At 39.0% G+C, this 24,285-nt stretch overlaps 1 protein-coding gene across 2 annotated transcripts; it reads right to left on the bottom strand.

The window, feature by feature from the left end:
• Positions 1 to 10,887: 10,887 nt before the first annotated feature.
• On the bottom strand, positions 10,888 to 21,308 carry LOC110681953 (cytochrome P450 97B2, chloroplastic). Of its 2 annotated transcripts, none has more exons than XM_021858139.1 (14): positions 20,798 to 21,308; positions 19,697 to 19,874; positions 19,095 to 19,202; positions 17,972 to 18,056; positions 16,324 to 16,556; positions 13,725 to 13,898; positions 13,361 to 13,408; positions 13,181 to 13,240; positions 12,801 to 12,887; positions 12,595 to 12,683; positions 12,421 to 12,512; positions 12,011 to 12,072; positions 11,414 to 11,563; positions 10,888 to 11,329 (listed from the first exon to the last, which is right to left on the bottom strand). In XM_021858139.1, the coding sequence occupies exons 1-14, from the start codon at positions 20,941 to 20,943 to the stop codon at positions 11,105 to 11,107; spliced, it is 1,737 nt and encodes a 578-aa protein (XP_021713831.1). In that variant the 5' UTR covers positions 20,944 to 21,308; the 3' UTR covers positions 10,888 to 11,104. The 2 variants fall into 2 exon arrangements, with proteins under 2 accessions (XP_021713831.1, XP_021713832.1); XM_021858140.1 differs by having other exon boundaries at positions 19,697 to 19,935; positions 20,798 to 20,887.
• Positions 21,309 to 24,285: the final 2,977 nt, after the last annotated feature.

Raw genomic sequence — 24,285 nt, 5'->3', positions numbered from 1 at the left:
CGGCTTCCCCGAAAGGATCCAGGGCAGCCAAAAGGACGCCCGAAGGTGCAACTACCTCAATCCATCCCCTAGTCGCCCAAATGACGATGAGGAGGAGAAAGAAAAAGAAAGAGATCCGAGCACAAAACGCCGAAAGGTCTAAGTGCTTCGGCCCAAGGTTCTGTGCCCAGAGAAAAAGGGCCAGAAAAGGAAAAGGCCAGCTCTTCATCTGAGCCGAAAGACTCAGGGAGCCAGCCGAAGAAGTCTAGGATACCCGATGACATAGACAGCAGGCCAGATTGTGAGGAGTCCAGCCCATCAGCAATGGACATGGACCAGCAGACCGAAACGGTTGAATTGACCGAAGGAGACTCTGAGAAATGTGTAACAATCGGGATGGACCTCGATCCGAACACCCTTTGTGAACTTATTCAACTATTTCGGGACAACAGAGATGTGTTTGCTTTCTCGGCAGCTGATATGCCCGGGATAAGTCCAAACCTCATCTCCCATAAGCTTAATGTTGACCCAACGTGTCGGCCAATTAAGCAAAAGAAGCGGAATTACTCCGTTAATAAGAACCGAGACATCGCAACTGAGGTCAAAAAGTTGCTGGACGCAGGCTTCATCGATCCTTGCCAATATCCAGAATGGCTGGCAAATGTGGTGATGGTTCAGAAGGCCAATGGCACCTGGAGAATGTGCGTTGACTTCACGGACCTAAATAAGGCTTGTCCGAAGGATTTCTATCCCTTGCCGAGGATTGATCAGCTAGTTGACTCGACAAGTGGCCATGCCTTGCTTAGTTTCATGGACGCATTCTCGGGGTATCATCAGATCTTCATGCACCCTGACGATCGAGCAAAGACGGCATTCGTCACGAACGTCGGGGTGTACAATTATAAAATGATGCCCTTCGGATTGAAAAATGCGGGGGCAACCTATCAGAGGCTGGTGGATCAAGTTTTTGCCGATCAAAAGGGCCGAAACATGGAAGTCTATGTTGACGATTCAATCGTCAAAAGCAAAAAATCCGAGGACCATGTTAAGGACCTGGCTGAAACCTTCGCCACCTTAAGAAAGCACCAAATGAAGCTGAATCCGAAGAAGTGTGTCTTCGGCGTGAAGTCAGGGAAATTCCTTGGGTTCATGGTCAGCAAGAGGGGGATTGATGCCAATCCCTCCAAAGTCAAAGCAGCGCTCGATCTTCTTGAGCCGAAAACAAAGCGGGATGTTCAGCGGCTTACCGGAAGAATGACAACCCTTTCGAGGTTCATTTCCAGAGCTTCGGACAAGGGAATACCTTTCTTCAAGGCCCTGAAACTCCCAAAAACAAAAGAGCTTCTCAGGGAAGAAGAGCAAAAAAAATCCTTCAAGCAGCTTTGGGAGCATCTGGCTCAACTCCCAACACTGGCTAGCCCAGCAGAGGGAGAATCTTTGTATCTGTACGTGGCTGTCAGCCCAGCCACCATCAGTGCAGTGCTGCTGAGGGAAGAAAACAAAATTCAGCAACCGATCTACTTCGTTAGTCATACTCTGACAGATGCCGAGACTCGCTACCCTCTACTTGAGAAAGTCGCCGTCGCAGTAGTGGTAGCTGCTAGGAAGCTGAGGCCCTATTTTGATTGCCATCAGATAGTGGTCTTAACTGATCAGCCGCTGGAAAAAGTTCTCGGCAAAGTTGAAAAATCTGGTAGGCTGGCTAAGTGGGCTTTTGAGCTCACCGAATTCAGCATCAGCTACCAGCCGAGGGCTGCCATCAAGGCTCAAGCTCTAGCGGAATTCTTGGCCAAATGCTCATACCAAGAGACGCTAGACGATGAAAAGAAAATCTGGACCGTGTTTACGGATGGATCCTCCACCGTAAATGGTTCGGGGGCAGGGTAGTGATAACCTCTCCCGAAGGCAAATCCTTTGAGTATGCACTAAAATTTTCTTTTAAGGCTTCGAACAACGAAGCTGAATATGAGGCAGCAACCGCTGGCCTAGAATTGTGCATCTCCCTGGAAGCCGAGCATGTCTGCCTGAAGACAGACTCTCAGCTAGTTGCATATCAGATCGGTGGCAGCTACGAGGCCAAAGAGCCCTCCATGATAGCTTATCTTGCTAAGATCAAATCAGTCATTGCAAAGCTGAGAACTTTTGAAGTTCAGCTGATCCCAAGGGGTCAGAATACTCAAGCCGATGCACTCTCCAAACTTGCCAGTTCAACTCTTACCGAGCTGAACAGATCTGTATATGTGGAAGTGCGCCTAGAAAGAAGTGTCGACGAAGCACCTGAAGTGTGCTGCGCTGACCCAGAGCCCAACTGGATGGATCCCATCCTAGCTTTCAAGCTTCGGGGAGAAATTCCCGAAGATAAAATTTTGGCCTCCAAGCTGAAGAGAACCCGCTCGAAGTTCATCGTCTTCAGAGGGGAGCTTCTGAAAAAGTCCTTCTCAGCCCCATTGCTGAAATGCGTGGGACCAACAGATGCAGATTACATCCTTTAGGAGATTCACCTCGGCATCTGTGGGGACCACATCGGGGGAAGGACCTTAGCCCACAAGGCATTGAGGGTCGGATATTACTGGCCCACCATGATCTCAGATGCTAAGGAGCTGGTCCGGAAATGTGAAAAATGTCAAAAATTCGCACCAGTCATCCATCAGCCAGCTAGAGACCTTAAGCCGATCCTTAATCCACTCCCGTTCGCCTAATGGGGACTGGATATACTGGGCCCATTTCCAGATGCACCTTACCAAAAAAGATGGTTAATAGTCGACATCGACTATTTCAGCAAATGGATTGAGGCTGAAGCAGCTTCGAATATCACAGAACAAACTGTCAGGAAATTTATCTGGCAGAACATTATTACTCGCTTCGGTATTCCGAAGGTCCTTGTCTTTGATCATGGGAGGCAATTTGATAATCTTCCGCTGAGGCAATACATAGATCAATTCGGCATCAAATTGGTATATTCAGCAGTGTGTCATCCACAAAGTAATGGCCAAGCCGAAGCTGCAAATAAACAAATCCTCAATGCTTTGAAGAAAAGGGTTGAAGATCAATTGTCCAAGTGGATAGAGGAACTTCCAGGAACCCTCTGGTTGCTTCGGACTACGGAAAAAGAGGCAACGGGCTATTCACCTTTTGAGTTGGTGTATGGTGCCGAAGCCGTTCTTCCAGTGGAAATCGGCTCTGAGAGTTTACGAGTGCACCACTTCTCGGCTGAGAATGAGGACCTAATGAGAGAATCCCTCGATTTTCTTGATGAAGTGAGAGACTCAGCCCGAGTAAGAATGGCTGCTTATAAGCAGAGAATCAGCAAATTTTACAACCGAAGGGTCCATGCAAGGCCTCTCAAAATTTGAGACCTTGTCCTTTGGAATGCTGCTGCAGTTCAGAAAGGCCGAATCCATGGGAAACTCTCAGCTGCATGGGAGGGACCCTATGAAATCTGTGATGAGCTTCAGCCAGGGACATACCGACTTCGGCAATTGGATGGAACTGAGTTGAAAAATCACCGGAATGCTGATGTACTTAAGAAATATCATGTGTAAACCTTTCGGGGCAGAACAATCTTTGTAAGTACATTTTGAATCATTAATGAAAGGCCTTGGAGCCACCATTTATATAAGTATTTGCAACTTCTTGTTCTTTCAAGTTTTCTTTATTCTATCTACTCTTTAAGAGTTTTTATTCAGCCTCGTCTGAAGCCTTCGCCTCTGGGTAACTGGGTTTCAGATTGCTGACAAACTCGTCTTTTTAAAGAACTCTGGTCTTTCAGCTGAAGTCAAACTTCAGTAAGACTTATTTTCTAAAGACATGAGTCCATGGACAAGTCTGGGATATTGCCTTAACTGAGCCTTGTATCCCAGAAAGCCATTATCCGAAACATTGCCTTCAGTTGGCCCTGTGTTTCGGATATCCATTTTTAAAAGATAGACAGAAAATCAAGGACAATAGAAACTGTTAGAAATATTTTATTTAGCTTCGTCTGAAAGTTAAAGAAACAAAACCCAACTCGACAATCCAAAGACTTGAGTCTTCAGGATTCTGGGGGGGGGGGGCAAGAGGCACTATCAGTGCAAGTTCATCTTCAGCAGAATTCTTGAAGCTGAAAGCTTTGTACTTAGCAAATTTTTACGAAAGTTTCTCAAGTTCAGAAATAGTAAAGCGTTCTAAATAAGACAAAGCAATAGAAGAAAAAGCATCAGATTAATGAAAGTAATGCTCAGAAAGCGAGCTACAAAGTCAAGTGTTCAAATAAACTAAAAGATTATATCGGCAGCCGCCCACAAGCGGAAAATAACAGCTGCCGAAATACGTACAGAAACAAAAATAAACTGTTTGTACATCAAGGCAAGCTGAAGCAAAAGATAAGGCAAAAAGAGATTCAGAAAGCGGCGAGTCTGAAGTTAAGCACATGTTGATCCGCAAGACTCTGAAGACGACTGCCCGATTTCCTATGCTTCAGCCTGAGGATCAGGCTGGTCAGCTAGGCCTAGCCCCGGGGAAGTCTCGGTTCCAGCAGCAGAGGAGGCAGGTTGGGCCCTTGCCTGAGCTTCAGCGGCTCGCTGTTCAGCCTCCAACTCCTACCGCTCAGCTTCCTCCTCGGCTTGTTCAGCCTGAAGGATCTCATGCTCAGCTGCTGAGCCCAAAGCCTCCAACTCCTACCGAGGATCTCATGCAGCATGTGCGGATCCTCGGGGTCCTGAGCCCAAAGCGCACACTTGGACCAATCTAGCGAAGGATCAGCATGGAAAGCCAACCTCCGAGCCACCTTAAACCCATTTATGTAGCCCATCTCGTACTCTTCTTGGGTATAGAGGCGGACTTGGAGCAAGGCTTCAGCGTCAGCCAACCTCTTTCGACTTTCCTCCAAATCCTTTTTAGATTTTTCTAACTCTTCTGAGAGTTTGGAGGAAGAAGTCTTCTGCTCATTAAGCTCAAGCTGGATGTTGGAAGTCTCGGCCTTGGCCTAGGTCAACTCATCTCCCTTAACCTTCAGCTGGTCTTCCAACTCCTTCAGCTTCTGGTCCTGTCTCTCAACAGCAGCTTGAGCAGCAGAAAGGCGAGTATCCCTTGCCTGTTGAGCCTCTTCAGCAGCCATTCTGCTGGCCTCAAGAGCCTCCAACTTCTGCTGCACTTCGGCTTGTGCAGCAGCTCCCTCTTGGATTCGGCTCTCGATGGCAGCCTTGAATTTGGAGATGTCCACCCCCATGTGCTCCTGAAGAAATTTCTCCCTTTCTATCAGTGAGGGAAAAATTTCCTTCTCCATAGTAGAGCAGAAGGTTTGAATGGCTTCAGCAGCCCTCTTTTCGTACTCTTCGCCCTGCTGCTGCTTCTCTTCAGCAGCCTGCTGTTTCAGCTCAGCAAGCTTCGCCTCCTCCCGGGCAATCTTTTCATCCTCCCAGGCATGCTCCAGCTTGTCTTGGAGGGTGTCAATCAGCTTTACAATAAGAGTCTGATTATGCACAACCTGTTTGCAGGGGCACATCAGTTAAAATAAATAAAATAATAAAAAAGAAAGAGCCAGAAAGGAGAAGAGCTGAATAAAAGCAAAGCAAAACAGCTAAATGGTTAAGTACCTGCATCAGCAGACGCTGGTTGTCTCTTGCGGGGTCAGGGACCCTTTGGCTGGATTCTCCCATCCCAGTTGTGGCCTTCAGCGACCACACCCTTGCTCGGTCTACCTCCGACATACCAGATAGGTTGCCGAAGTAACCTGCAGCCCCTTCACGGTTCTGGCCCCAAATTCGTTCCCAAATAGGTTCTGGGACTGTGATGCGGGGGGCCGAGAAACCCAAATCTCCAGAGTTCAGCGTCTGGAAGGACGGGAAGGAAGAAGACGGAACCTCCTAAACCTTCTCAGGCTCAGCATGACCTTCCCCTTCGGCGGAGCCCAACTGGTCTCCACCAGGGTCAGCAGCGACGACCTCCTCTGCTTCCTCCCCCAGATCAGGTTGACGAAGAAGAGCGTCAACCTCTCTATCAATATCATATGAGAAGCCTTCAGCAATTGGCTTATCAGAATCTTCAGCCAGGCGTCCCTGAACCCCCCCCCCTTTGGATCAGGAGTTCTTTGGTCCACCTCCATCTCTTGAGTTTCGGGAGGTGGAGGGGGTGTTTGAGGACGCGGAACTTCCGGCGGAGGGGGAGACCTCGACGAGCGTCTACCTTCGTCATGCTCCCGTATGAGGATGCCCCCGGTAGGCCTCATCCTCGTCTGAAACTGACGAGACCCCAACACGACTAACCTCCTCCTCCTCTTTGCTAAGGGTTGCTCGTCCATTTCTTCAGATTATGACGAAGATGGATCCTCAGAACGAGCAGGCGCCTTCCTTTCTCTTCTTTCGCTCCCTTCCTCAAACTGCAGAAAGGGGGGGGGGCAGCAAAGTGTGAGTAAAAAAAAAAAAAAAAAACGAAAAAAACGAGCAAGTCAGGAACTTACTGGAACCCTCGGCTGAGCTCCAGATGCAGGGATATCCCTCTCAGCAGCACCAGATGTCCCAACACCTCCTTCCAAGGAGTCGATTGCTCGGGACACGTCAGCTGCTGTCTGAGCAGCCTGTGCTTCCTCAGGTAATAAAGGCCGGAGGGGATCTCGCTTCTTCCACCAAGGCTTCTGCTTGGTGTAGTCGGCGGCAACTTCGATCTGAAGGCCCGTTTCGTGCAGATGCAGCGGACGGTCCTTCGGAGCTGTGATTGCTGGAGCCCGGTCTAAAATGACTCGTTCAACGTTCACCCCAAGCCGGTTATAGTCAATCCCCGAAGTAGCTTCGCTCAGCTCTGAAAAGAACAGACGAAGGTTAGACTACGGGAATAAGCATCAAAGATAAGCGGAAAATTAAACAAGTCAAAGTCCTCGGCCCCAGCCGAACATACTTACCATCCCTGTACTTTCGGCTGAGGCCGACAACTGCCAACATCTTCTCTTGGAAGACGTAATGGTTATCTGGAAGCCATCTGGCCGGGATAAATCTCATTCGGCCAACTCCCCCAGGGTTATTCTGCTTCCCGAAGAAGCTCATTTGCTCGTAGTTGGGGTGACGAGCGGCATCAGGGTCCTCAGGGCCCAAATCCTGCATGTTCGGATCAGGCTTGGAGAGGTATCGGGGAGCCCCGAAAAAATAGGGATGCTCTGGATCAGCGGGAACTCTCACCCAGACCCATTGACCTCTCCAATCCTTGTCCGAGGAATCGTTCGGCCACATAGTCAGATATTGGGGGCGGCTCTCTATTCGCCACCAGCCTGAAGACCCATGTTGGCCGTATATGCTCTAAAGGTTTTGCACTAGCTGATGCATCTTTCGGAAGCAGTGCAAATTCGGCTCAACAGCAAAAAAACCGACACACCCAGAGATAAGTCATCACCTGCCGAATGCTAACGGGAGTTAATTGGCACAAGGAGATCCTGTACTTTATTAAAATATCCCTGATGAAGGGATCTAAAGGGAACCGAAGCCCGTACTGTAGTTGCCGAGTGTACACCCCTATATATCCAGGAGGGGGACGGTGAATCCTGTCAGTCGGCGAGGGCCTTCGGCACCAGTGCCCATCCTCTTCAAAAATGCCGTAGTGCAACTCAATTTGCTCGGCGAACCGGTAGGTTTCGGCATGCCGAACCCACCACGAGTATGGGGTATTTCTCACCATAGCGTCCTGGGCCTCGGCATCCTGCCATTCAGCATGCCCAGGAAGCAGGTCCCAGAGCACAGGGGGCAAATCTTCGGCCTGCCCAACCCGTTCTCCCTGCTCAGGTTGCTCCGCCTCGCCGGCCCTGGCGTCCTGCTGAGGCGGCGCGGCGTTTAAAGGAACGGCCGAAATCCCCCTTTCCGGGTCTTCCTCGACTCGTTCCCCGTTTCAAACATCGGCGCGGTCGCGGGGATCCCTAACCTGACCCCGTCGACCTGGTTGACGCCTCGTTTCTCGAGCCATAACCAAATTCAAAGAAGGAAAGAAGGGAGAAGAAGAATTCTCTCGAAAAAAGCAAGAAAATCAAAAGGACTTGAAGAAATTTACCTCCAAATAGGCCGAAATGCGCCGGTCAAGTCAGTGGGAGTGACGAATTTGAGTGTCGAGCTCGGATTCAGGGGTTTTGCGCTAAAGATTCAAAGAGAAAGTGGGTTTATGCGAGAATTCGAGTGTAAGTTGGTGAAGAAATGAGGCAAAAATGCAAATCAGACCTTATAATTCCAGGAAGGAGAATTCCAAAGGTCGGAAAGTTTAAATTTCTCTTAAATGTCTCCTTAATTAACCGTTAAACACTCTCTCTCTTGATTAACCGCCCACTATCCACTCCACTTCCTATTAATTATCCAAATTACAGTTATTTAATTAATAACTGTTTAAAAATTTAAATCTTTTGATTTAATTAAATCATTTACTTCCCTCCATTTCTTATTGGATTCAAACCCGACCCGTCATCCTTCCAAATCGGGTCTGGGGGGCAAGTTGTTTGGGTCCAATTTATCTAATTGGGCCTAGTCATTTATTTGGGTCCAATTATCTCATTGGGCCTGGTCATTAAATGATCCAATATTCCAAGGTCAAGGTCCGAGCCTCCAATCAAGCCAAGTCAGCCAGGAGTCCTTTGGTCCGAATTGTTATGGTCAGCCCATGACTATTTAAGGGCCCAATTACTCTCCTCTCTCCTCATATGCAAAGGTATATAAGCCTTCAATTCATTCATTTATGATATATACACAAAAGCCTCAAGCATTAAATCTCTTGCATAGCTTCCTCCCTAAATACACTATTTGACTTCGGCATCGGAGGGGTCTTCCTCGGATCCACCCCCGAGGCCAGTTTACGTGTGTTGGCTGTGCAGGAAACCTTCGGCCCAGCATCCATTGGACCGGACCAGTCTTCGTCCACTTCATCGGACCTTCGACAAGGTCCCATTGTTTTCATCCGAAACACATAATATAAACTTTCCTAGATAATAGCTAACATAAATATAAAAATAATAATAATATACCAAGTAAAAATTGAAACATGTCATTTTTTTTTGTCTGGTTTAATAGTAGGTGAATATTAGTAAAAACGACGGCACATAGTGTGAGATAAAAACAATATAAATTATGGCAATTACTATTTACTCTTACTTAAAAAGGATTGTTTTTTTTTTTTTGAGTCGCATAAGTTTAATGTTAATTTAGCAATTACCAACTAATAAATTTAATCTAAATTTTGGTATTAAAAGAAAATTTAAATAGTATATTGTTTGACAAATAACCGTACCAATTGGATATTAAAATTTTATGTTATGTGTGATCAGCGTATACATATATGTTCATTTAAAAAATTTGGTAATGACCGAACAATCGAACATAACTTGATGAAAATTAATTTCTTATTTAGTTTTTCCAAACACATCAACCAAATAGTAATTTTTGACATAAAAAAATTTAGAAGTTTGTTTTATTAATAAAAAAAAACTTGGTTTTGATATTCTCAACTTACTTTATACAGTTGTCTTTTGTAGAAAATATTGTACTTTTTTCGTCAAAAGTTGTCAAATTACACTGTAAGCATTGTATAATCTCATCAAGTAGTTAGTGATAAAAGATTAAAAAAAATAAAATAAAATGAAAGATTAAAATTAAAAAAAATAACCGCCCAAATAATACGTAATATAAAGTGATATATGAATGAGAAAACTAATTTCAAACTTAGTCATATTTTAAAACATAAGTATAAGAGTGTGAATGAACTACAAGCGACAATCTCTTGAAATAAGAACTGCGTATTAAAATGTATTCCACGAAAACTTATACCGGTGACTCATCGATTACAAGCAAATTTTCTATAATCTACAAAACCCATGATCGGGTAGTATTAAAACAAAAGTAAATTCAAAATAATTGTTTTTACCAATATTTGATTTTAGCATGCAATTTCCAGATTTTACATCTATTATTATTATCAAATCTCAACTAACATCATCAAATTTCAATTTAGTATAAATTCAAAAGTTTAGGTATCAGTGCATGAGTGCATCACATCTCAATCTCTAATTCATAGGAAACACTTTATCATCATCACTAGATTCAACTCTCTTTAAATTTACAAAAAATTTGGAGTCAAGATCATATATGAACTTAACTTCATATATCTTGACTCTTTTATCCCCTTTAACTTGAATGGATTTAAACTATGCATTGCAATATAAGGAAACTTTTGAATCAAAATATCATCCTTAGGTTGATTCCAATACTGAATATATATATATATATATATATATATATATATATATATATATATATATATATATATATATATATATATATATATATATATATTCACGTAATTTATTAATTATAAAGTTTCATGTAATTTTTTATTTTATATAAATCCTTAATATTTAAAAATCACAAATTGGATACGCCACATACCATATTTCTGTGTTACCTTTTACTAGAAGTTTCAATTTTTTTCTTTTTAATTACATAAAATCAAGTCTGTTAAATTTTATTTTAATTATTAACCTATACTAAAAGTAAATCATTCTATAACACTTGTCATAATTTTGTGAAAAATTTTCCCACCTTTTTCGTATTTATTTGTTTTTTTTTTTTTTGTAAATCTTTATATAAACTATTTATACTGTATTTTATTTCTGATTTGACAATCATATTTCATATATACTCAAATGAAATATTTTTGAATATCTTTTATAAACTTTATATTTTGTAATATTGTCAAAAATATTTAACAACAATGTATGGGTTTTAACCTAGATAAAGATATTTGCGTTTAAATATTTATATCAATATACGTAACTGAAAATGACATTATGAAACGGAAGGAGTAATAATTACAAAACATTGTCTTAGATAGTAAAATATCTTCTTATATAGGAAGTATTATACCATATTTACCGTGAGCGTGTACTCATGTATACCAATGAAGGCAGTGCCATGATCTGAAAGTGCTGAAATGTTGCGATTTATAAGATGAATACACTAGCAAGCCAGTGTGCTTAAAATCAAACCTGTTATTTCAATTTCGATTTTGATTTCCAGCAACAAAATCCATGATCTTATGATAGTAAATATCAAGGCTATGATGTACACTACTTTTACAAAATATCTCATTAGAAGATGCAAGGTGCATTATATGGGTCGTTACTCGAAATTTATTGTACATTAGCTCTCTTTCTCAGTTTGCACCAAAGTCCATTCTTGGTGTGAATTGTTGCCCCTGTCACAAGTTCCACTGCATCTGGCGAACCTTTCAATTTAACATCAAACTTCTGAAGCAACATGGCCAAAGCAATTGTAGATTCCATTAGAGCAAACTGGTCTCCCACACACTTTCTTGGTCCACCACCAAAAGGCAAGAACGCAAAATCTGCTACAATCTGATATTTACAAGCGCAAACGATTAATTAGTGATGCTCTAGAGAAAAATGAATGGACTTGACGATCCAACAACATCAAGTTACCTCATTAGGATACAGAGCTCCAGGACTCCGAGATGGATCAAAGCCATTCCATCCTTCTATATCTTCACTTTTTCTCTGGACTAAAAATCTCTCTGGTTCAAATTGATCAGGTTTATCCCAGAAATATGGAGATCTATGAAGATTATATACCTGCACGGAAAGTTTTTATGCATATATAGTTAATATATTTAAGTTTAAATTCCTCAGGTCCCTTAATATATTTTACTAGTAGTTAAGTTTCATTAAGTTTCATTGAGTAATGAAGTAGAGATAGAGAGTGAAAGGTACTGAGAAAATTTGGACAAGTACTTTGCGAGACATTTAAGTAATATATGCAAGTTATGTAACCCTTGACGAAGAGAGTAAAAGTCTGCTGTGCTAAAGACGGGCAGCCACTAATATGATCAGGTAAAGAAGTATTGACGTGGGTTAAGCCTAACCTACATTTGTAGATTAGCAATTATAGCATATGATTAACTAGTAACGATTAACTTCATACCAGCTATAGAGACTTCAAAAGGTTTTAAGCTATCGAAACTTCCATGTAAAGACATTTCATATTTCACAAACATTATGAGGATAAGTTGACCCACTTACGGAAATAAAGATATCAGTCCCAGTGGGAATCTTGTATCCATCTTTTTGACCCTTGTAGCCTCCTGCACAAACAAAATTGTTTTCAGTACAGCTAAATTCGATAATTTTGAGGCCTTTCTTAGCTTCTTTTCAATGAGATACTCTAGAACCTGGGGCGATAATCATCAAAGCCACATTCCCAAAGCAGGGTAAATTACATGCTTTTACTAAATGTGATTATCTGTAGCAGCAATGTTAGAACAGAATAGTGGCTAGAAGATTATACTTCACTAGTATCTATTTGATAATACATAATATGTATTGGACACTACAACCTATACCTCATCAGTGACAAGAATTGGGAAAAGTAAAATTTTTGGGAGCTAGCTACTTCACTTTTCAATTTTCATACAAGCACTTAACAGAAGTACCTGGCAATGTATCTGGTTTAAGAGATCGTCTGATGAGCAAAGGAGGTTGAGGATACAACCGAAGAGATTCTACAACAATAAGTCTGATGTACCTGATATCATAGAACGCAGTAAACTGTATCAAGTTCCAATCACCCAGGTGGGACATGTATAAGAGGGTGACTTGGTACATACTCCAATTTTTTAAGGGAGTCAAAGGTTACTCTTCCCTTGCCTAATACTGCATCTATTTCAGCTTGAGCCTTCTTCATTTTGGAAGGATTCTGCACCAAAACCAAAATTAAGACCAGCACCAATGGCAAAGAAAAGGAACAAAAACAAGACTAGGATCCAGTTTCAAAAATTTTTTACCCCTGGAAGATTATATAGGCTAATCATACCTGAGAAAGAAGGAAAATAGACCAAGTAAGAACAGCAGCTGTAGTTTCATGTCCAGCGATTAGCATCGTCATCAGGTCATCCCTAAGCTGTGAAAACAGATAAAGCAAACATGTACTGAAGGATTCCTCAAACCTACTTTCCTGAACTAAATATTTGTAGAATCCTAAGATTAACAGATGATATTGATCTTAAGCTATCAGCAGTATCAAAAAAATGCTCATTCAAGGAACAGTGCACAGACATAACTAGGTCATATGCCAGTTTGAAATATGAACCACCCAAATGAACTTGGGTTGCATAAATGCATGGGCCTTGGATTGATTCAAATTCTGAAAATTGAGAAATTAAGAAATAATAAATAATCAAGCTTTAAAATTACCTGGCGGTCATCAACATCAGCACCTCGCATGTCAACGAAAAAGCGCAAAAGACTAGCATCCTGCCAATTTTAGTGTTCATTTTAAATCTTGTAGAGAACAAATATAGTTTACAATTCAAAGTGTATTAAATTAACAAGAAAACAGAATTCGTGTAATCTAACTAACACCATTCGACCCACCTTAAGATTTGAATAATCCCTTTGCTGCAGTTTCTCAACATCCGTCTCCTGCCACACCAAACAATCCCAATGTCAAGGGTGAGTATGTTTAATTTATTCACAGAGATCATATATAATGCCTGACTGCAGGTTACATTAAAGCAGGCAAACGGCAGAAGCATTTAACCCAAACAGCCTACATCACAAAGCAGATCTGCAGAAGTGTTTCATTCTCTTGCAGAATTTTAGATGGATTATTAAATTTCACCTTCTATACCAAAGTAATTAAAAAGAAAAAAACAAAAACACAGGAAAAAAAAATAGAAGAGCCAGGAAATTAAGGATTTGACAAAACAGCACTTTTGATCTGCAGCTTCGTTTTTACCTGTCTAGTCTCTTTGGCATTTTTTATGAGTCCATCAAGACAGTCATTGATGACCTTTAGGTCATATTGGAACTTCCGCTGCCTTGGTACTATCCAGCTTGCAAGAGGAAACTTCCAGTAAGGAATGTAGAAAGTTGATCTATGCTCAGCTTCAAAAAGTGTCCCATAGACTGCCTGGGGTAAACAAGCTGAAAGTCAGTCTGGATCACATGAAGTCAAAACATGTAAAAAGAAAAAAAAATCTCTCTTCGCGTATCATTATAACCTACATAGGGAGAGAAAGCGGAATCAATATAGGGAGAGAATAGCCAAACTTCACTGTTATTACAATTTTAAAAGAGGTTAAGATTAACAAAATTTGATCATCGAAATCAATCTGAAATCAATCAATTTATAGTATAACATAATAACATATGTATATACTCTTTTACTATCTTAAAATACAAAGGCTTCCAATATTATAGTTATACAACATGTGTATATAATATTCGTGTTATTGAAATAAAAGGGATGTTGACCATGCAGTTATACACTTTCCATCTTGAGATTAGAAAGCTTTTGTTCCAATAATGTTATGGTTTAATATTAAATCAACATCATGATGGAATGTTATCGTAAGTAATAAATTTGGGAATAATCAACAACACCAATGAAGATGAAGGACTCCATAGAATTTAATAGAACCCCAGGAGGCCATGTTCGTTATTATTAGAACCATCTCTTGCAAGTGTTGCAACTTTTCACTACCAATGCAACATAATCCTAAAATACCCATGTAATTGAACCAAACTCATATTTGGGACTTTATAGACTTATTGATAGGCCTCTTATGGTTCCAAACCTAACTTATATGGCCTCCCATGCATTCACTTCAAATTTGGAAAAAATTCTCCATAAATGGCTTGAAAGTGTGGATTGCTTCAATTTTGAACATATTCAACCTCTTTAGGCCCGGAAAGGAAACCAATCGGGGTACTTCCCACCGATCCCAAGATACCTAGGGAGTCCATTTGGATGGTTGCAATTGTCCATTTTTCCTTTAAACTATCAATTTATTCGTTTACAACTTATGCCCACTTCATTAACTTAAGGCTACCACGGGACTTTATATGACCGACTAGTGGTCATATATGGATTCAAACAATATTATATGACCCCGATATGCATCCCTTACAATCCCGATGTTTTTCGCCACCGGGTCCCAAATTCTCTAAATTTGGTCCTAAGGTGTAAATAATAACCTTCAGTTTCGAACAATTTTGGACTTTTTAAACTCGGGAAAAAAAAGTTGTTGGGGTTCTTTGCATGGACCCTAGGACACCCCGTGAGGTCATTTAGGTGGTTGAAACTATCCACTTAGCCTTTAAACTGTCAATATCATATTGTAACCTCTAGTGATAGCCACAGAAACTTGAAGATTCTCCAGTTTCCAAGATTGACCAGGCACAGTAGAGACTCTGAACCAAATTTACTGTGTCTTCACTCCAGAACACAACAGATAGTTCAAAGAGACAATATCATATGCCACACAAATGTCAAGCATACATGAAACACCCTCTTAACTTAGTTTCATATACAGATCAATGGTTGCAGCCAAGACCACTCCAAAATCTAATAACCAGGATTGAGAATTTTTTTTTTTTTTTTTGAAGAACTACCAGGACTAAGATTGACGGCCATTCACATACTATAATAGTCAAATCAAACATTTGTAAATTCCACAATATGTTGAATCAACCAAACAGTTAAATTTTACATAATGAATTAACTTTTTGTAAACATGCAAACAAATTTTAAGCACAATCATCGGTCATTAGATACCTATAAATGTTACTTTACAAGAGAAACATTAATGTCAAGATGTTAAATCTAGATTATTCGGCAGTGCATTTCACATAGTAACATGTTCTAACAAAGTAACGTAGAAGTTTGTGACTTTTTCTAATTAAAACCAGCTAAGGGTACATACTAGTATATTACATATTGTATCATTGTAACTATGTTCTTTCATTATCTTATTGATAATTAAGCAAATCATCAGGAAACCCTTTGAACTAATTATCTGAAGTTGCGACTGCCAGAGGAAAATAATGAGAAAAGGCACGGAGTTTATCTATTCACCAACAATGATCCAAGATTTAAAATAAAAATACAACAATAATAGTGAGCAAATAAAGAGATTGACATCTGTTTATCAATTAAGGCCGTGTTTGGTTTGATGCAAAATGTTTTTATGGTAAAAGATTTTCCCAATCTTTCTCATTTTCCTTTGTTTGGTTTGTGGAGGGGTGGAGAACAATTTTCTCAATGGTGGAAAATTATGTCCTTTATGGTGGAAAACATTTTCCTTTATAAAACAAGGGAAGCCACATTTTACTTCCCTCCTACTTACCTCCTTTTTTACTTTCCTCTCGTCCTTCGTCACATTTCCACCCCTATTTTTAATTTCTCTAAATCTTTTCTTGATGAACCAGATAAAAGAAAACTAATTTGCAATTGTGGTTGTCCTTGAATATGTTTCCATGAAAAACAAATTTCTCATTGAAAGTGTTTTACATCAAACCAAACAAGGCCTAAAGCAATTAAAAGCATTACAAACCTTTATGACTGGAGACTCTTTGGAAATTGAACCGAAGTCATAGTTGAAGACACCAAGTCCAATAATATCAAGTGCCAAACTTGAAAATTCTGCTTCAAGATCCAGCTCAATTGTATCCTGCGCTTGTATATCTTCAAGCAATTTTTCAAATTTCAAAGTTGTTCTCTCTGAGCAGTCAGTGAAAACCTTAACCATGGCTTCCAGGTATAAGGCATGAAACCCAGGAGCAATGACTGCAAAATGTTAAAAGCAAACTTTGAAGAGATCGATCACAAAATTATACTATACTTTCACAAACGACCACCAGAGGTGCTTCTCAATCTTTCCGCTTATAGTTCATTAGAGAGATCATAAAGATAAGAGAATGCATTGAATCACAAAGAACAAAGTTTACATACATTTTTTTTTTTATCTAAATTGCATAAATATATATTACGTGTCAACATCCATCCTGAACTCAAAATTGAAAACCCAAGTATCTTGTAAGAATAGTTATAAGTGTAATTAATCATGTCATTTCATATTTATTCGATAAACAACAAAACAGCCTTAGTCCCTCATTTCATATAATTCGATCATTCAGCCAAATCTGTACATTCAATATTATCTGTCACTTGCTATTTCAATTTTTCAATGCAATGAAAAAAAAAAGAAAAAGAAATGAAGAGGTGTGTAGAATTCATTTCAGAAATATGCCAATAATATCAAAACCACCTAAATTCTTGTATATAACCTTAGACGACAACTAAAAGCTAAAACAGGCAGTCTTATGCAATGAATTTGCTAATAATGCTAGTTGATGGCACATGAAACAAACTTAAAAGGAAAGAAGATGCAGAAAAACTATAAGTCATCAAAATATGTTTTTCTGAACATAATTTTAGACCAAGCAAGCTACTCATTGTGTCACAGGTATCACGTGATGCCTTTATCTACACCATTACTCACTTTGGCATGGTAGTTAAGTATAAAATGAATATAGCCACTTCTTGTTCCCTAAAAAGTTCTTTCAACTTTTTGTTAAATGGACAATCCAGCCCCACTAAAAAGGTGTGTTACAATACTATTGCTGCATTTCCTCTAAAATATTGCTATGCAAACAGGCATCAATAACTATACAAGTCTGAGGCTATTGATATCCTATTATTATGTTATGTATGTGGCTGAATATTTTGATCCATGAATTCTTTCTCATAAGACATCTCCATATATCTAATAATCTAATACATGCCATTCAATACGATTATCTTATAAGTGCCCACACATGCACATAATCATATGCCAAGGCAATTTTTTCAAGAATCACAATATCACATGGCCTAAAATTCCGAAAACCTTAAACAGTAACGAAAAGTCTAAAACTCTACACTGCCAGACTAATGAAGGTAATAGCAGAGCAGGTTTACCTATGCTATCAAGGGCTCAAGGCCATAAATGAAACCTCAATATCAATTACCAATAGCTGCTGAAAGACTTATATGAATCTATACAAAGTTTCTATGACTGCCACACAAATATACAAATCAACCAAGCTCTACATTTACCATTCAAACCATAGATGCTAATCATGCTACAGAACACATAAGACCCTAAGGCCTGAATGTAATATGATGATGAAAATTAAGAGAGAAAAAAGTTGAATGCTTGCCTCTTCTTCTTTGCTTCCAAGTATCAAGGTCGGCAGGTATTAATCCTTTACCCATTATTGGTTCAAGAATTTCAGCAAGAACTCCCTATGGATAGTTGGAATTAAAGCAAAAAAATCAGAAAGACAGAGTCAATGAGTTAAATACTTTTATTAACACTAATCTAATGGAATTTCTTTCAAGTTTCATATCAATCAGAGCAAATCCAGAAGCAGGAAATAAAAGAAAACAAAAATCAAGCGCATGGTTATACATCCATCTCAGGTGAACTACAGAAGCAAACAAATAGATATCCTCATAAATTCAATGGTCATTCTACAATGATAGAATTTACCTCTTCATATATACTAAAGATACAAATTACAAGAGCATGTGGTAGATAACAAAACTAGTAGACTTGGATCAAAACTGAAATTTTAGTATAATTTTCACTTCCTTCACCATGCCAAAGCTAATCTTGGATGTCCACATTAAGAAACTGAATGCAGGCTTTCCTGCTATTAACCTTCTTATGATCCTACTTCAGGAGTACATATTTTTCATTCACAAATTTTTCTTCTTTATGTCAAAGGCAAAGAACAATCTACTTTGCCAGAGCTGTTTCAGTCGAGAATGATAATGATAAATAGGTTTGAGTCATTGAAGTGTTCAGTTCTTGTTATAAGACAGAATTGTCAAGCTCAGAATTGTTTCATGACTGCTTCCCTTCATAGTTTCTCATGTCTGTAATGATTCCAAGATCTAGTTTTCTACAATATCAATTCTTGCTTCCAGAGTTGTGATTCTGTAATCTGTATAGTAATTAGCATACATATTTGTTCCAGTAACGGCCAATAAGCAAAGAATTTTTGAGAGGAAAGGTGATGAGAAACATTAAATAAGCAATCAAACTATAATTCAAGGTTGTTAACTGGAAGCAGCAAATTGCTAAACCACATTCTTATGTGGGTTGCTTGATCACCTATACAGAGACATATTTGAAGTTGTACGTCAAAAGACATACAGTTAAGATCCATTCTACAATCTTCTTAAGAAGATTCAAACCCATTCTTGCAACAAATCTAATCCTAGCTGCATGAACACAATGCAAATATTAAAGGGTCAAGGGCACGAAGCCTTATTTACCTTGTCATAAGAAAATGCATTCTCTCTAAGAATATGCCTTGCCACAATAGGATCTGACACGACGACAAAGGCTTTTGGTCCGAAAGCAAGTTTATATACAGATCCATGCTGCATGGTTAAAAACACAGATGAAGAAACGAGCATAAGAGAGTAATAATAATAGTACAAAGATTTGTACAATTAAAATGAAGATCAATCTCAATAAGCAACCATAAGATCCTTACCAATATTTCATATTAGCCCTCACACTGACCAACCAAATTACAGCGCCAAACATTTATTTAAAATCATGTGTTCACATGTACCATGTGCCCAACCTTACCCTTTAGTCTATGTACTGCCACTAAGAACCTCAAGGAGATTAAAACACTTACAAACCTAATAAAGCTTCTAGTATGAATTGGTTTATTCCTTCAATTCATGTAAGTCCTAGCAAAGGATATTCAGAGCACAAAATCCACATGCATCCTTATCATTGTGGTATCACACCATACTCAAATTAAGTTTTTTTAGACAAACTCTTTGCAAATCCAAGTAGCAAAGTATATACACATTATTTAATGCATGAAACAAAACATATCATAATGCAATGAGGGAAGTACCTCTAAGAACCAATCATACAGAGAAAAAAAGAGAGGCCGACCGAACAAATCTGAGACTGCTCCTTCAGCTGTTGGCATAGACCCGAGGTTTCCTCCACTCAAGAAATTTGTCAATAAGTTGCTTGCATTATCCAAAACGTTCCTTGACTTGGGTTTTTCAGAACTAGTGGATTGGCATCTACATTTCAAGTAGAGTCCCCTTATAAAGTTGCTAGAATCCCAAAAATATGTACCAAGTTCTGATAAGCACATTAATAAAACTAATTACATTCTTGATTTCGAAACCCTTTATGATACAGGTCAAAACCACATTCCCCAATCGCCAATTATTTAAGATATGATCATATAAAATACTCTTACATCTAAGGGCAACAACAAATATACAGTATACTCGATGCATTTCAATCAATCACCTACTTACTTTCTTGCAATGCTTAAAACTGACTGTCCTAAAAGATTATTACTACACTGTGCAATCCAAGCACAACACCACTAATATATGCCAATATTGGCCATTTTAAATTCTCCTTCATATCCCCTCCAAAAAAAAAAAAAAATCTCCTTAATATGGTTGAGAATTTCTAAGATATCACACTTAACATTTGTGATGGTAGAATTAAATAACACAAATACCATAAAAGGGTACATTAAGAAATATAATTTCTCTTCTTTTGGAAAATTTGTCAGAGTAATCACTGTTTCCAGGAAACTGAGAAGGGTATCAGATAGATTTCTTCTTGTAAACATACTCCATATAAAGTAAATTGGGGTGACAGTACGCCGAGACAATTCATTATACACCCGGGTGTACCTAAAGTGACAGTCTTATGCATGAGCTAAAAAAATTAATCTACGGCATAAAATGAATCTTGCATGTAACACCAATCAACATACAAAGATTACAAACTATTCAATACAACAAATATCATCAAACAATTTGCATATAAACATCTAATTCTATCAAAAAAAAAAAAAAAAAATTATCAATAACAAAATTCCAAGTAGTAAAAGATTAATAATCCCATAACAAAAAGTAAGGCAAATAATAATAAAGCAATATTAAAAGGGTGAAGGAGGAGAGAGAAAAAGGAGAAGAAGTACATGAAACGACGACGTTTGTAAGTGGAAGTAGGCGAACAAGTGAGAGGAGAGAGAAAAGGTTTGAGCTTTGAACACAAATCGGAATTAAACTCCACCACTGAGGCGCCGGCGCCGGCGACGGAGACGGCGATGGCGGTGGAAGCCATCAGCAACTCCACCCGCAAAAAATAAAAATAAAATTAATCCAATCCCAAAAAATAAAAATAAAAAAATAATAATAAGATGTGGAAATTCTGTTGAGATGGTGTGGAGTATTTGTGAGGTTTTTCTTTTCTTTTTTAAAATTTTTTTTTTATTATTATTATTTATTTATGTTGGTGTGTTAAATGGAGAATTTGGAAGGAAGTGGGAAGTGTATTATTTGGTGAAATGCTTGTTTAATTATTGATTAAAGAAGATTTTGAGAATGGTTATTGAGTAACCGTTGGAAATGGAGGGAAATTATGAAGACGTGATTATGTAAACCACAATTAAGGGACGATGTCATGCCACGTGTTGTCCATTATTTTATTTTTTTAATAAAAATATTGTTAGAAGGTATGGATTATACTAGAGCTGTCAATTCAGGTAAACGGGTCGAGTAAGAGTGGGTCGGGTCAATTCAGATAAATTTTATAACCTATGCGGGTCGGGTTTGGGTTGGGTCATGCTTGAGTCGGGTCACATTGGGTCATACTTCTTATCGGGTTTGGGTCGGGTTTAGGTAGGGTTAATAACAGGTCAGGTTACATTCGGGTCAGGTGAACAATAGTTCGGGTTTAATTCGGACTTTCACAGGTTAAAACGGGTTTGGGTAATTCTCGGGTTCGAGTCGAGTTCGGTTCAAGTCAATAATTTGCGGATTAGAATCAGGTCGGGTCATTCTCGGGTTTGAGTCGGGTTCGGTTCAAGTTAATAATTTGCAAATTATAATCAGACCGGGTCATTTTCAAGTCGGGTCATTCTTGGGTTCAAGTTGAGTTCGGTTCAAGTCAATAATTTGCAAGTTATAATCAGGTTGGGTCATCATTTCCAAGTCGGGTCATTCTTGGATTCAAGTCGGGTTATGTTCAAGTCAATAATTTGCAGGCTACAATCAAGTCGGGTCATTTTTAAGCCAGGTCATATTCGGGTTCAACTAACTATAAATAGATAATTATCATTTTTATCAAGCTAATTATTTCCTTCGACTATAATATATATGGCAATATACTAGGGAACTATAGTCTATAATTTAAGAAGATAATTATCTCCTTTGACCATACAACAAATATATACTATATTTAACTCTTAAATTTGAGGATTATGCTCCATTCTTTTGCTGGTCTGGACCGACTTGGTCTCCCAAGACATACAAAATGCTTTGATCAACAATAATAAGGTGCTATAAATTGCATTTTAGGTGATTTGAATTCGGGTCAGGAACAATTTGGTTGAATTTAGGTCAAGTTAATAACAAGTCGTGTAAATTTCGAGTTAGGTTAGTAAAAAAATGGGTTCAATTTTTGGGTTAGGTAAGTACTAAATAATAGATATGGTAAAATTCGGGTCGGGTCAACGACAAGTCGGGTTGAATTTGGGTCAGGTCAATAACAAGTCGGGTTGATTTCGAGTCGGGTTTATAAAAGGTTAGGTTAAAATCCGGTCGGGTTGAATTCAGTTCAGGATAGTAACAAGTCGGGTTAAATTCGAGTTTTGACGGGTTAAAACGAGTTTGGGTCAATTTCGGTTCAAGTCGGGTTTGGTGCAAGTTAATTAAATTGGCCGTTGTAAACCGGTAAATCGGTGCAAGTTGTACACCGGTAAATTGGTCGTTTAAAAGCAAATTCAATGGTTCCACACACCCAATTGGACTCCCGAAGGGCATTAGGGACCATTGTAAACATTTCGGCAATTTTTATTTTCGGGCGAAAAAAGTCAATAATTTCCAAAATTAAAGGCTAATATCCACTCTTTTTGAGAAATTTTGGAGGTTTCGAGGGCCGGTGTCGAAAAGTCTTGAAATTTTAGGGGATATATCTCGGGGTCATATAATGTCGGTTGGAACCATATATGATCATTTTATATTGTCATAAGTATTCGTAGTAGGCTTGAGTTAATGAAATCCGTGCAAGTTGTAAACCGGTAATTAAATTGACCGTTTAAAGGAGAATTGGATGGTTCCACCAACCCAATTGGACTCACAGAGGGTATAAGAGACCATGGTAAATATTTCGGCAATATTTATTTCCGGGCAAAAAAAAGTCGAAAAATTCCGAAATTGAAGACTAATAATATCCACGCTTTTTGAGAAATTTTGGAGGTTTCGGGGGCCGGTGTCGAAAAGTCTTGAAATTTTAAGGGATACATCTCGGGGTCAAATAATGCTGTTTGGAACCATATATGATCATTATTTGTTGTCATAAATGTTCGTGGTAGGCTTGAGTAAATAAAATCGGTGTAAGTTGTAAACCGGTAAATTGGTTGTTTAAAGGCAAATTGGATGGTTTCACCCACCCAATAGGACTCCCGAACGGTATTAGGAAGCATGGTAAACATTTCGGCAATTTTTATTTCCGGGCGAAAAAAAAGTCAAAAAATTCCAAAATTGAAGACTAATATTCACACTTTTTGAGAAATTTTGGAGGTTTCGGGGCCCGGTGTCAAAAAGTCTTGAAATTTTAAAGGATACATCTCGGGATCATATAATGATGTTTGGAACCATATATGATCATTATTTGTTGTCATAAATGTTCGTGGTAGGCTTGAGTTAATGAAATCGGTGTAAGTTGTAAACCGGTAAATTGGCCGTTAAAAGGAAAATTGGATGGATTCACCCACCCAATGGAACTCCCGAACGGTATTAGGGACCATGGTAAACATTTCGGCAATTTTATTTTCGGGCGAAAAAAAAGTCAAAAAATTTCAAATTTGAAGGCTAATATCCACGTTTTTGAGAAATTTTAGGGGATTCGGGGCCCGGCGTTGAAAAGTCTTGAAATTTTAGGGGATACATCTCGGGGTCATTTAATGCCTTTGGAACCATATATGATCATTAATTGTTTTCATAAATATTCGTGGTAGGCTTGAGTTAATGAAAACGGTGCAAGTTGTAAACCGGTAAATAGGTCGTTTAATGGCAAATTGGATGGTTCCACCCACCCAATTGGACTCCCGAAGGGTATTAGGGATCATGGTAAACGTTGCGGCAATTTTTATTTCCGGGCGAAAAAAAGTCAATAATTTCAAAAATTAAAGGCTAATATCCACGCTTTTTGAGAAATTTTGGAGATTTCGGGGGCCGGTATCGAAAAGTCTTGAAATTTTAGGGGATACATCTCGGGGTCATATAATGCCATTTGGAACCATATATGATCATTATATGTTGTGAGAAATGTTCGTAGTAGGCTTAAGTTAATGAAATCTGTGCAAGTTGTAAACCGGTTTAAATTGGTCGTTTAAAGGCGAATTGTTTGGTTTCATTAACCCAATTGGACTCCCAAAGTGTATTAGGGACCATGGTAAACATT

Source organism: Chenopodium quinoa, unplaced genomic scaffold, assembly GCF_001683475.1.
Source record: "Chenopodium quinoa cultivar QQ74 unplaced genomic scaffold, ASM168347v1, whole genome shotgun sequence".
Lineage (NCBI taxonomy): Eukaryota > Viridiplantae > Streptophyta > Magnoliopsida > Caryophyllales > Amaranthaceae > Chenopodium > Chenopodium quinoa.
The sequence above is the reverse complement of the archived record's forward strand: the minus strand, read 5'-3'. Positions and strand labels throughout refer to the sequence as shown.

What these genes read in the sequence shown, in the direction of transcription:
- LOC110681953 (XM_021858139.1), bottom strand. Translation starts at nt 20,943, where the DNA reads ATGGCTTCCACCGCCATCGCCGTCTCCGTCGCCGGCGCCGGCGCCTCA. An exon ending in TACAAACGTCGTCGTTTCAT is followed by an intron (nt 19,875 to 20,797) that starts GTACTTCTTCTC and finishes CTTGAAATGTAG; the next exon opens with ATGCCAATCCACTAGTTCTG. An exon ending in GACTCCCTTAAAAAATTGGA is followed by an intron (nt 12,513 to 12,594) that starts GTATGTACCAAG and finishes CTATGATATCAG; the next exon opens with GTACATCAGACTTATTGTTG.